At 49.9% G+C, this 12,819-nt stretch overlaps 1 protein-coding gene across 3 annotated transcripts in view; it reads left to right on the top strand.

Moving 5' to 3' along the window:
- The window catches only part of BCORL1 (BCL6 corepressor like 1), a 59,588-nt gene that overhangs the window by 27,992 nt on the left and 18,777 nt on the right, over positions 1–12,819 (top strand). For 2 of the 3 annotated variants that reach the window (XM_044234554.1, XM_044234555.1), the window contains 4 exons: positions 3,358–3,523; positions 4,614–4,694; positions 6,645–7,034; positions 10,836–11,059. In XM_044234554.1, the coding sequence (XP_044090489.1) occupies positions 3,358–3,523; positions 4,614–4,694; positions 6,645–7,034; positions 10,836–11,059 (861 nt within the window). The remainder of the gene's footprint in view (positions 1–3,357; positions 3,524–4,613; positions 4,695–6,644; positions 7,035–10,835; positions 11,060–12,819) is intronic. The other variant, XM_044234556.1, reaches the window with a different exon arrangement.

Below are 12,819 nucleotides of genomic sequence, written 5' to 3'. Positions count from 1 at the left end.
AATTAAGAACCCCAGGGATAGAGTTTGGGTGAGTTTTCTCAATGATCTCACAGCCATCTCTGTATGGCAGAGACATGCCAAGTAGGAGCACAGGTCATAACATAGTAGAGCATATGTGTAGCATTTGCTCAAGTAACTGTGATTTGTCCTTAGTGGTAATAAGAAAAATCATTTATGTCATTATATGTGCTGTATGTTATACACACACATACACACATGTAGCATATATATTATATGCCAAGTGCTTTCTACACACGTCATCTAACTCAATCCTTCCAATAACCCTGTGAGGTGAATACTATACCCAACTTACAGATAAGCAAATGAAGGAAACAAACTGAATGGGCAAGTTACCCAACATTACACAGCTACTAAACGGCAGAGCTGGAACTCAGATTCTGGTCATCGGCTCTGAAGTTCATGACCATCGTCCGCTATGACACCCTGTCTTCTACTCTCCTTATGTTTGACTGTTTCACAGACCATTTGGCAAGCGTTTGCTGAGTGGTTACTACATGCTGTTCCCTCCGGGGCAGTGAGCTGCATCTTCAGGAGGGCAGTACAACGCTGTGGTGAGGAAGGTGCTTTCCAGAGCCAGGCACAGTGCCCAAGTTTAAATCTTGGTCCTACTTTTCCTAACTGTGCTATCGGTCAAGCGACTTAATCTCGCAGGCCCTGTTTCCTCATCTGCACAATGAGACCGTAATAATACTTTCATAGGGCTGTGTAAAGATTAAATGAGATGATGCCGTGAAGTGTCCAAAATAGGCAAACTGATAGAGACAGAAAGTAGAATCGTGGTTGTATAAGGCTGGAGGAGGTGGGGAAATGGGTATGGGGTTTCCATTTGGGGCAGTGAAAATGTTCTGGAACTCGATGGTGGTTATATGACTCTGCAACTGTACTAAAAGCCATGGAATTGTAAACTTAATCAAATGAACTGTATGGTATATCTCAAAAAATTACATGTCAATAAAGCTGATATTAAAACAAGTAAATGAGGTGATATATATGAAATACATATGAATGCTTAGAACAGTGCCTGGCAGGGAGTAAGTGCTCAGTGAATGCTCATGGCTGCGGGTTGTTATTTTAGTGTTGCTAACAAAATAGACATGCTCCCTGCTCTCATGGAGCTTATGTCTTGCAGGCGACCTGGTGACAGGCAGGCACTGCCCTTTACTATATTAGAAGAACAGTTCACTGGGCCCACTGACAGATGCCGAGGGCAGAGAATAAAGTTACAAGATCAGGGGCCTTCACAGCTTCCTGTAGTGATTTAACAAATGTCCATTTTGTGGGGGAGAGTAAATAACTTAGATCTTTCTCTTCTTATCTTCCATTTTTCCGGAGAAAGAAACTGTTGATAAGCAAAGTCAGATCAGGGCTTAATTTAAAACAGCCCCTTGCAGGGTATGGCCAAGAATCAGAATAGTCTCCTGTCCCCTACACCACCTGCCCCAAGGGCTCATGGAATCCTGAAAGACTGGCTGAATCATCAGCAAATAAAGAGTTTTGCTTCATTTGGTGCTGGGTGTATTTTATTGTCTTCTCATCCTTTGGGAAATTGTTTGGAAAAGCTTTAAAAACTCTGTTAACCGGAATGTTCATCTTACACAGTCTCTCCATCCACCCAACTTTCTGAATAAGTTGGAGCATGTGTATACATTTTTGCTCTCGGGGCTGCCCTTGCAGAACATACGTACAGAAATCCCTTCTAGATGTTCTGTTTTACTTGTTTTTGTCTGTCTTAGGAAATAAAAGTTAATGATCTGCACTTGAAAGAGACGGTTAAAAGTGATATTCAGAAATAAATAGGACATGTTCAGACTTGTGTGCATTTAACTTTATTCCCCCTGACTTCGAGTAGTCTTTCTCTGGCCATTCCTGAAGGTGAGATTTTAAGCAACAGTTCCCCGTCTTTCTCTTTCCTCCTAGTACTTTCTTTTTCCTAACACTTTGATTTGTAGGAACCAGCAGCAAGCAAAGGAGGCAACTGAACTTGAATTTTTAGCTCAGCCCTCTGCTGAGTAAGAAGAAGGAGGAGTTCACAGTGTAGTAGGAGTCCTGGGAATTTGGTGGGGAATGGTCACTCCCTATTCCTGGGGAATCGAGACCCCCCCCCCAACATCCCAGAAAATGTTCTGTCGGTAAGACATCAGCCATCCCCTTAGCTGGAGCTAGGCAGTGATAACCTTCTAGAAGGTGCATGTGGGTCTGCTTAGGGGGAGAACAACTCTTCCTTTCTTCCTAGGGCCTGCTTTCATTGTTAAAACATTTTGCTTATTCTGCACTCCCTGGATGCTCGAATACTGGAAATCCCTACCTTGCCCTATTTCTCATTTGGCCGCATGGAGAGACCTCAAAGCTTGCGAGCATACGCGGCTGTGAGGCTGGCTGAGAGTGTCCTTGCGCTGTGTAAGCATGGCCATCGTGCCTGTCCGAGTGAGCAGGGCTGAGCGAAAACAGAGGACTTGAATGGGGAAGGAGGGGAGTGAGAGCTGCCGCAGAGAGAGGCCCAGGTGGGGAGCCAGGAGCCCGGGGTCTCGGGCCCAGCTCTGCCACTTTCTCACTGCAGGCACAAATGAGCTCATTTGCAGATTTGCCTGGTAAGTGGCAGCCATCCCCGAGTGCAAGGACGCCCGAGGCCGTGTGTTGCTCTGGACAAAGCATTTAACCTCTAGTCTTGGAGCCTCAGTTTCCTTGTCCGTTCAGTGGGGATGATACCAGCTTCTGCTTTCGGGGTTGTCAGATCAAATCAAATAATGGAGAAGAGAATGTTTTGAGACGTTGGAAGTACTGAAGAGTATCAAGTGGCTTATTACTAATGCCTCGGCCTTTTCCTTGTGTTCCCTAAGTACGGGGTGATGTGAGTTGCTCCCATGTCATGCCTTTCTTCTCCCCTTCATTGAATCTATTACACACGGAGATAGACCGTTTTACTTGAGTTGGCCCGGGCTAAGCATTGTTTTCAGTTCTTGGTGTCCATACCATTCACAGTGAAGGTAGTTGACCAGTGTGGTCACATGACTTGCCAAAGAGGCATTTCTGTTTTCTACCCGTCTCTATTGCTGTTTGGATGTAGAGAACACGGGCCTGACTTTACACCTTTGAAAATGACTTCGGGTATTGATGTAGCTTGTGAATGCGGACTCCGTAGACCTGTAAAAATGATGGCATGTGGTTGTCTGTGGGGATTAGCTAGGGCACAGGGTTCAGGCTCAGAAAGCCCCTGCCCCGGGACCCCACGGCAGCTCCTGTCCGTGTGTCAGAACAGGGCACCGGACTTACCATTGGCAAAGCCTTCTTAAAAAAGTGAAACTCGTCTCAGACTTGACTCTCTCTACCTCTCCACAGTGCCGGAAGCCGCCTAGTGACCCCCAGGAACCCACCAAGAAAAGCCCCAGGGGGGCTGCAGATTCAGGAAAAGAGCACAATGGAGTCAGGGTAAAGCACAAGCACCGGAAGCCAACAAAGCCGGATTCCCAGTCTCCAGGAAAGCGAGCTGATGGCCACGAGGAAGGTAGGCTCCACAGGTCCACGCCCTCTGGGCTGAGCTGCAGAGGGATCCCCGAGGCAGGTCAGTGGCGGGGCGGGAAGTGGCTCTGCGCTGCCCAGAGAGCGAGACTTATTCTTTATGGAAGGAAGATACAATTGACACCGGTAAAATCAAAGGCAAGGGAGAAGGGGCTTATTCTGTTCACCCTGATTACTAGAATAGGATACACAGAAGGCCAAAGAAAAGATGGTTTTCAGACAAACAAAAGTCAGTCCTCCAACAGAGTAGCTGACCCATTACCGTGCAGTGGGTCTAAGTTCTGAGCTGAAACGGGGTTCATGAGGACTGAGACCAGAACAGGATGGGGTTCATGAAACCTGTTTTTCTACCTTTGGTATATTCGAAAACTCCTATTATAAAAAGTTAAGAAATTAATACCCAGACACTTAGCCAGAAGCATTTAGGGAAATCCCGAACCCTTATTATCGAGGGACACACAGTATGTCTGCAGTAGAAAGGTGTGTACTTGACCTGTGTGCTCTGCCACTGATAGTTCCTTGGTGCCCTCATCACGGGGAGACGCCCATGCGTTCCTTTGCACAGCACCCTGTTCTCATGGCCTTGCCTGTCTGACATGACCTGCCTTTTTCCAGTCTGTTCTTAACATGGCATTTTCCCTTTGTCCACAACTCCCTGCTCCCATCTTCCTGCCTCGCCCAGTCCTCTACGATCCATTCAGGCTGCCCTTGTCTGGGACCTGCTCCAGCCTAGTTCTAACTTTGTGGAAGTGTGGCAGCCTCCTGATCCTACAGGCAGCCAGGCCTTCAACTTGCTGGCGTGCTGCCAAATCGATTCTGTACACAGCCCTTTATTTGGTATCACCAAAAGTGACCCAGCTCCCAGTTTTCAAAAACTACTGGGAGGTGCTCCTTCTCCGAGAGAGGCACGCAGGTGAGAGCATGAGGAGAGCCAAGGAGACCCTGGGAAGGATGCAAACCCTCCCTTGATTTTTGCACCCAGGCCTCCTGGGTGGGTGGGAGGGGGCGGCGTCCAGTCCCTGGACTCCTGATTGTGATATTTCTGCCTTCTGCCCTGAAACCACACATCACTCCAGGTTCCTTGGAGAAGAAAGCAAAGAGCAGTTTCCGTGACTTCATCCCCGTGGTTCTGAGCACGCGAACGCGCAGTCAGTCTGGTGAGTGAGTCTGAAGCCGTGGCCCACCTTGGCCCTTCTCTGCAGAGAGAGGTAGAAATCTGGTTGAGCGATTTTGCCTTTGGCCCAGGTGGAGAGCTGAGAATTTGACTCACTGTGCTAAGATGCCCAGCTCCTTGCAGAGATCGGAGAGCCCAGGGGAGGGGGAACACGGCCCATGACGTTAGGAGTGCTTGCTTCGACTTCCCACACGGGGCTTTTCCGAGCAGGGATTTGCTGTCTCTTGTGGGCGGCCAATGGTGGGAAGAGGCAAGGCCTATGCCACCCAGGAAACCTGGCCTACTCCAAGCTTTGGCTTCTCGTGATGAGCGGCGCCAGTGTCAGGCACGGACATACAACCTTTGGACTTACTGCCCTGGGTGACAGGCATGAACAAAGTCGGAAATGGTCACCGGGTTGTCAGAGCCGGTAGAATCACATTTGGTCTCCTGAATTTGTATTCAGTGTGTGAAAAAAAAAAAGCTCTTTCTAGTCCCTGCTAGTGTGCACTAGCCTCCACGTTGGTATGTAGCGCTAGAAGTGGTTGCCCTGGTTCACCCGTATTTCCATGCAAAGTGGATGGAATGGAGAAGCAGGGCGCAGTGTAAACTCTGCTAGCTGACATTCTATTAACTGGCACCTCAGCACATGGAGAGCGCCGTGGTAATTGGGGCTCGTAATGACGGCCTGGAGGCCTTGCAAAATCCTGAAGTGTCTTCTGAATCATCAAAGAGTGATTACATTATACCCAGTCTCGTTTTACTGTTAAACACATTGTACTGTATTTGATTCTTTGGAAATTGGTGATCCCTGTGTGATCTCTATGGTGATTCCGTATTAACCAGAATATTAGATTAACCAGAACACTTTGTTCCTTGCCTGGTCTATATATGGACATTTTGCTAAATATTTGCTCTCTTTAAACGGTCTGACTCACTTGAAACTTTGGTTAAGGACTGTTCATGTGCCTCGAAACCATTTCTTTCTTCTGCTGACCTCGCTTGTGTTTGGGGACTGTCAATTTAATAGCGAGTCCTTGGGAGAAAGGTGGTTGGCTGTCAGAGCTGCTTCGGAGGGAGACTGTCAGATCTGCTGTTGCGCTAAACCGGCCGGTTAAGGGTTGTACTTTTGTGGTTAGCACAGTTGAAGGAAGGAGTGGGGATGAAAATGGCCTCTTGGCAAGATGGTGGAGGAGACCAGGAAAGGTACCATCATGCTGGGGTGCTGCGGAGAGGGGAGGGAAGCGCCTGCCCGGCTGGGAGGAGCGGCTGTGGTGGGGAGGAGGGGGGCATTCAGGGACAGAGCTCCACCCCTGGACTCTCGGCCACTTACTAGGAGGTGGGGGTCTGTGTATGAGCATTTGGGGGGGGGGTCTAACCCAGGCTGTGTCACAGGAAAGGGACTCCTTGCTTCACTTTTCCTGCGACTCTTCTGTGATGATTCTGCTTGCCCGGGGAGTCTCTGTCAGTGAGCAGGGGCCGGGATACGCTGCTGATCTGCCCTCCCTCCCCTGCCACTGAACCCTGATTTCTCAAAGGGCAGGGACCCGTGGCCCCCTCCTGCTTCTCACATAATGCTCCGCGCCTTGTATGCACTAAGTAAGAGTTTGTGCAATGACTTAAAGTCACAGCAACATGGATGAGGAAGGGCGTGTGACTTCGATACTCGATAATTTGTGTGGCATATTGGACTCTGTAAAGTGCTTCTGGGCGGATTATCTCATTTGAGCCTCACAACAGTCCTGTGAGGCCAGTAAGGCAGAGAACAGTGTCCCTGTTCTATAGAGGAGGAAACAGAAGTGAAGGAACCTTCCCAGAGCACACAGCTAATAACTGGCAGAGCCTGAACTTGAACCCAGACCTTCAAGCTTCTAATCCGGGGCACTTGCTTCGCCATCATACTCTTTGTCCTTTGAAGAGGTCCCTGACCGTCCTCTGTACATCCCGTCCACAGGAGGCATCTGTAGCCCCTTTGCTGGTGTGGCAGACAGTGACATGGGAAGCCAGGAGGTCTTCCCCACAGAGGAGGAAGAAGATGTGACCCCTACCCCAGCTAAGCGTCGAAAGGTGAGAAAAACCCAGCGGGACACCCAGTATCGCAGCCACCATGCCCAGGACAAGACTCTGCTGAGCCAGGGCCGCCGGCACCTGTGGCGAGCCCGAGAAATGCCCTGGAGGACAGAGGCTGCCCGGCAAATGTGGGACACCAACGAGGAGGAGGAGGAAGACGAGGAGGAGGGCCTGGTGAAGAGGAAGAAGCGGAGACGACAGAAGAGCCGGAAGTATCAGACTGGGGAGTACCTGACAGAGCAAGAAGAAGAGCAGCGGCGGAAAGGGAGAGCAGGTAAGGCTGGCTGCGGGCTGCTGCCCCAGCGAGCTGCTGGCCCTCAGCCCCAGGCCACAGTGACTTTGGCTTCTGGGGACCCTCGGGCATCTCGGGTGTTCCCACCTCCGCCTTCTCCTCGCCAGCCGAAGGCCTCTGCACCCGTAGAAACCTGGTGCTGTGAGCTCCAGCTGCCAGAGGTGGTCGCTCAACTCCAGGCCCCAGTTTTTGGCTTGGGGTTCAGATTGAATGAGTTTGGACTGACCTGCAGGGGAGCGGAGGACATGAAGGCCCGAGCCCTCCGGTTTCGTGTAAGAGTCTGAACCCCTGGGCAAGGCCACAGTGGCTTCCTTGGCATGGGACAACTCGATACCAGGGAGTTCTCTGGTTGGCTTGAGGGAGCTGGGTCTTAGGAGGCTGGGTTCTCTCTCCTAGAATCCTGGGTTCAAGAAGAAAGAGGCATTGGCTGCCTTTCCTGGGATGCCATCAGCCCCTACACTAAAAAGAAGTACAGAGTTCCTTCAACTTAACAGAAGAACTTCAAGTAGAAGCGGGCACAACTTTGCTTTCTCAATTAAAGCTACAGAGGTTATTAAGAGGCAGAATGAAGCTTTGAGGTGACCCGAGGTGGCATCAGTTTTGTTCGACCTGAGTCGGAAGAGCAGGCAGACCAAGGAGAAAACAAAGCTTTCTTTGGCTATTTGGCTCTGCCAGATGCTGTCATGTGTAATCATGGAGGCACAGACTATCACCGAGGCCTGTATCAGTATGTTCTGCTAAGTACTGGTCAGGCCCATTTCTGTTGTTGTTTTTTGTGTGTGTGTGTTGGGGGGGCAGCATTTCTGTAACATGTTTCTAGATGAACAAAAAGTATGTCTCTGGGTTCCATAAGAGCATATCTGTGTCTCACTCTTCCTTTGACCTCTGCCCCTGAAGCAACAGTTGATTGTCTCTGATAATGTATTTATCCTGAGCCGGTGGGAAAGATCCACAGTCTCCCTATGGTTGAAAATGGAAGAACTGCCTTCCGAAGGGAGAGTAGATTCTGGGTTTGCTCTAACGCAGAGAAGGCTAACCCTCACTTCCAGCTCGGTTTAAGCAGAGATGTAGCTGATACCATCCCCACACTGCAGAGGGTAATGGAGCTAATCGTCATCAACTGTGGGAGACTGAGGATAATTTTCCCTTTTTCCTGCCAGAGCCATAAGGGATTGGTCAGGAACGCGGCGTCAAGTCGTTGGTCTCAGCCGCTTGCGTTAGGATGAGGAGGAGCTTTGGTGTCACCTAGTCTTTACTGAGAGCTGGTTTCCTCTGAGCTGGGACTCTTCCCACGGAACTTACTGGTTTGGAATCAGAAGGACTTTTGAGATTACCTGGTTCCATTTTCCGTCGAAAAGCAGAGATCTCTGTAGCACTGTGGACAGGTAGCCTTTACGTAAACACCTCCCAGGGCATGGAGAACACTGCTTGGCAAGGCATCCTGTTGGATTTGGGGGCAGCCTTGGTTGTTGAAATGTAGGTCATGCTCCCTCCATGCATGTGGCTAAGGGTCTTGAGTCAAGGCTCTTGGCTTTGGCTTATGGTTTGGTTGCCTTCCTCCAGATCCAGTGGTGACATCTTCATAAAGGGATTGCCTGGCAAACATCTCTCTTCTCAGGAAAGCTCTGAACCTTCCTATTACTACCTGTCTTTCAGGTTGACATGAGGAAGTCAGGCAGAGGCCAAACTAGACAGGTCACCTTATTTCTTTTTTTTTCTTTTCTTTTTTAAAAGATTTTATTTATTTATTTGACAGACAGAGATCACAAGTAGGCAGAGAGGCAGGCAGAGAGAGAGGAGGAAGCAGACTCCCTGCTGAGCAGAGAGCCCGATGCGGGACTCCATCGCAGGACCCTGGGATCATGACCTGAGCCAAAGGCAAAGGCTTTAACCCACTGAGCCACCCAGGTGCCCCTGGTCACCTTATTTCTGTCTGAGCCTCATGACCTTTCTGGTTTTTTTGAGGATTATATTTATTTATCTGAAAGAGAGAGAGAGTGCTAGCACGAGTCAGGATGAGGGGTGGGGTGAGCAGAGGGAGAGGGAGAAGCAGACTCCGCACTGAGCATAGAGCCTGTCACAGGGCTCGATCCCGGGATCCTGAGATCGTGACCTGAGCCGAAGGCAGACTGTCAACTGCCTGAACCACCCAGGCGCCCTCACAACCTTTCCTCTTGTCCTGGGCTTCGATATGTCCCTCCTTGACCTGCAGAGGGGATAGGAAGAGGCGCTTCCACTCGCGCAGCTACTATGTCTACTCTCTTTCTTTCTGTGCTACTATGAAGTTCTTACTCCACTGCAGCTGTATAAACTCCAGAGCCTGCCCCGCCCTGGCTAAGCCGGGGAGGGAGCTCCTGCTTTTCCTCGGGCGGTGAATGCCGCAATATGGCTTCCCCATGTTTCCTGACGTCCCCCCTCACAAGGCACCGTTCTGTTCCTTCCTCTTTTGACTCAGCCCAGGCTTGTTGCATCAAAAGCCCTGGTTGAGAATGTTCTCGTTGGAATTGCCATTAGAAGCCATCTAACGTGGCAGTTCTTGCATGAGTGTGGGGACCCACGAGCGGGTTGGAGAGAGTTGGGAGAAAGCGCTGGTGTGACAGCTGCTGGCCTCCTAAGTGCCGCCCATAACCTAGAGCCAGTTCTTCGTACTCTGGTGATGGCTCCCACATCTGGACTTGGCCTTGGTAATGTCACATGTGAGAACACGTGCCACGGTGGAGGGAAGCCAACTGAGAATTCTTGGATCTTGCTCAACCCTCTTGGTTCACAAATTGGAGAAACTGAGGCTGCAGTTATTCATTTCATAGACATACCGATCTTTTGCCATGTGCTCAGTCCTGTGGGGGAAATAAAGAACACATGGGCAGGGCCTTCCCTGAAGAGCTTACTGAAATAATATGGTAAGGATGCCTTTCTCTTGATAACACCTTATAAAGGGGTTTTGTGTATGCTACCTCATTTAATTCTCATACCAGTCCTCTGATGTGGAGTAGGTCTTCTCCATTTTACAGATATAGAAACTGTGGGATGTTATAACTTGCCTCCAGCTAGTTACGCAGCTAGTGGCCAAGCCATGTGATGCTAATGTTAGTTAAGAGATAAGGGTTAACCCAAACTATCCCCCCTGTACCTGAGGGTTAGGACTGGCCTGTGGGATGAGGCTCTTGGCAATGAAATTCCCAGGGCCACTCAGGGCTCCATCCAGAAAGAGCGGTAAGAATCACAGCACACTTTTTTAAAATAAAAGTTTTGTTTATTTATTTTAGATTGGGGGGGTGAGTGGGGGGAGGAGCGTCAGGGGGAGAGACAAGGAAGGGGAAAGAATCTCAAGCAGACTCCATGCTGAGCGTGGAGCCTGATGGGGGATGCATCCCACCACCCGAGGATCATGACCTGAGCTGAAAATTTCATATTGGAATAGGGAAAGGGACAAAGGGGATGGGGAAAAAGCTGAAAATAAAGTTCTGATTTGCTCTGGGCTATGGGGAAATCCTTTTAAAATTACCCTCATCTTGGGGACAGCCACCTGGGCCGCCCCCTGCTGGCAGGGCTGGGAGTGGTCATCGGCTCGGAGAGCAGGGACTTTGTTGTTGAAGTACAGTGGGCACTTGCGAAGCATTTAGTGGCATTATTGGCACCACACTAGACTCTGGTAGTTACTCGTTACACAACTCGGCACTGAGATTCGACTCCCCAAAGCCTCCTGATTCATCGTAGAGGAAGGCATTGCTTTTCTGTGCTCCATTTCCCTGACATCCATTCTTTCCTGTTTCTTGCCTTCAGATTTAAAGGCTCGGAAGCAGAAGACTTCCTCCCAAAGTTCGGAGCACCGCCTCAGGAACAGGAACCTTCTCTTGCCCAACAAAGCCCAGGGGATCTCGGATTCACCAAACGGTTTCCTCCCAAATAACCTGGAGGAGCCAGCCTGCCTTGAAAATTCAGAAAAGCCATCAGGAAAACGGAAGTGCAAGACCAAGCACATGGCAAACGTCTCAGAAGAGGCCAAGGTGCGTTGCCAATGAGGGGAGTTGGTGGGAAGGGAGCGGGCTAGGGCGGCAGCCATTCCCGAGGCTCCTTGATCAACAGTCATGTGAGTGAGTGAGTGAGTAAGTGGATGGGGAGGACCAAATTAACTCATATTTATTGAAGCATTTTGAAGTAGTTCTAGGCGAGTTGGGGATTACATTTGAAGAATGGGACCTAAAGTTACCAGTTAACAGTAAGAGCCTGAAAACTCTCAGGTTTGGTTCTTCCTGGCTTTTCCTCAACAGGCCTGGGATTTCCTTTGAGTTAAGGAAGAGTTGAAGAATATGGCAGGATGTTCGCCTGAATAGCTTGTTAACATCCAATCAGGAAGCTTTCGTCTGGGCTTAACTCCCTGGAAACCCAGTCAGAGTTTTCTGAGTCAATCAAGGGAGAAAGCCACTTGCAGAAGCAGGGATGTTGATGTCCGGACAAAGGTTGCCTGAGGGTAGGACTGAGAGTTGGAGCTGCGCTCCCACCACCAGCTCACCAGTTCCTCTGCTTCTCAGAGAGGCACTCACCAGTCAGTAGCCAGGCCAGCATTCTAGAATCCCTGTTCATAATTGAATAATTGACATCTTTTTGGGGGGTCTGATGTTCACATCATTGGTTTTGGGTTTCGTGTTGTACCATTTGCAAAAAGTAACATGGTCCTCAGTCCTCGGGTGAACTTCACATTTGAAAGAAGCAAAGGTCCAGGCTCTGATGTCATTGGCCGCCAAAAAAAAAAAAAAAAAAAAAAAAAAACCACCAAAGGTCAGAATGGGCTTATTTGGTGGTTGTGATTTTTCCAGCTCTTTCCAGCTTGGAGTGGCAATGGCAAAAGGCCAGAGACCCAGATGCTTATCTCCCCCTCCTTTTCCCTTGCCCCTCCTGGAATCTGGTTCTAGCTCAGACAAGGTATTCAAGCCTATTTCCTCATCTTTAAAAATGGAAATGAGGGGTGCCTGGGTAGCTCAGTGGGTTAAAGCTTCTGCCTTCAGCTCAGGTTATGATCCCAGGGTCATGGGATCAAGCCCCACATTCCTTTCTCTGCTCAGCAGGGAGTCTGCTTCCCCCTGTCTCTCTGCCTGCCTCTCTGCCTCCTTGTGATCTCTGTCAAATAAATAAATAAAATCTGTTAAAAAAATGGAGATGATACTCCATGCCCTTTCCATCTCACAAGGGTGCTTGGGGGAACAAAGGAGGCAAGGGTTGTAAAAGGCTTTGATAATCATAAAGTGCTCTTTGAGGTTGGTGTACATCCTTGAGCTTCAGGTTGAGGCAAGGATGAGAGGACAGAGGCACAGAATGGCAAGGTAGCCGTGACCACTCCCTCAGACCGCCAGAGGGAGTGGGGCAGGGGGAATAAAGAAGCCTGGACCGAGCTGAGTGCTCCCTTCACGTGGCCATTCTTAATTCCCGCAGTGGCTGTTAGAGGTAGGCACTGTTGTCCTCGTTTTATGGTGAGGAAAGCAAAGCTCCAGGGGGCTAAGGGACTGGCACGAGGTTACTCAGTGGTCACGAGTGGTGACGTGGGTCTCACCGCCCCGGGCTCTTTCCGTGTGCCTCCACCCGGTCAACGGGTGGCTTCCGTCTATATCTGGGAGACGCTGGGGTTGGGGGCGCCCAGGCAGGGACACACTGCAATGCTGAGCAGCTCTGGTGAAAGGTGGGCGTCCCCCTCCTCTTCCCCCTGCTCCTCCCTCACACGGCCCCATCCCACACAAAGGTGACTGGCTGCCTGACATTCAGCAGCACGCGC

This window comes from Neovison vison, chromosome X, assembly GCF_020171115.1.
Source record: "Neovison vison isolate M4711 chromosome X, ASM_NN_V1, whole genome shotgun sequence".
Taxonomy (NCBI): Eukaryota; Metazoa; Chordata; class Mammalia; order Carnivora; family Mustelidae; genus Neogale; species Neogale vison.
Note: the sequence above shows the minus strand (reverse complement) of the source record. Positions and strands in the feature narration are given on the sequence as shown.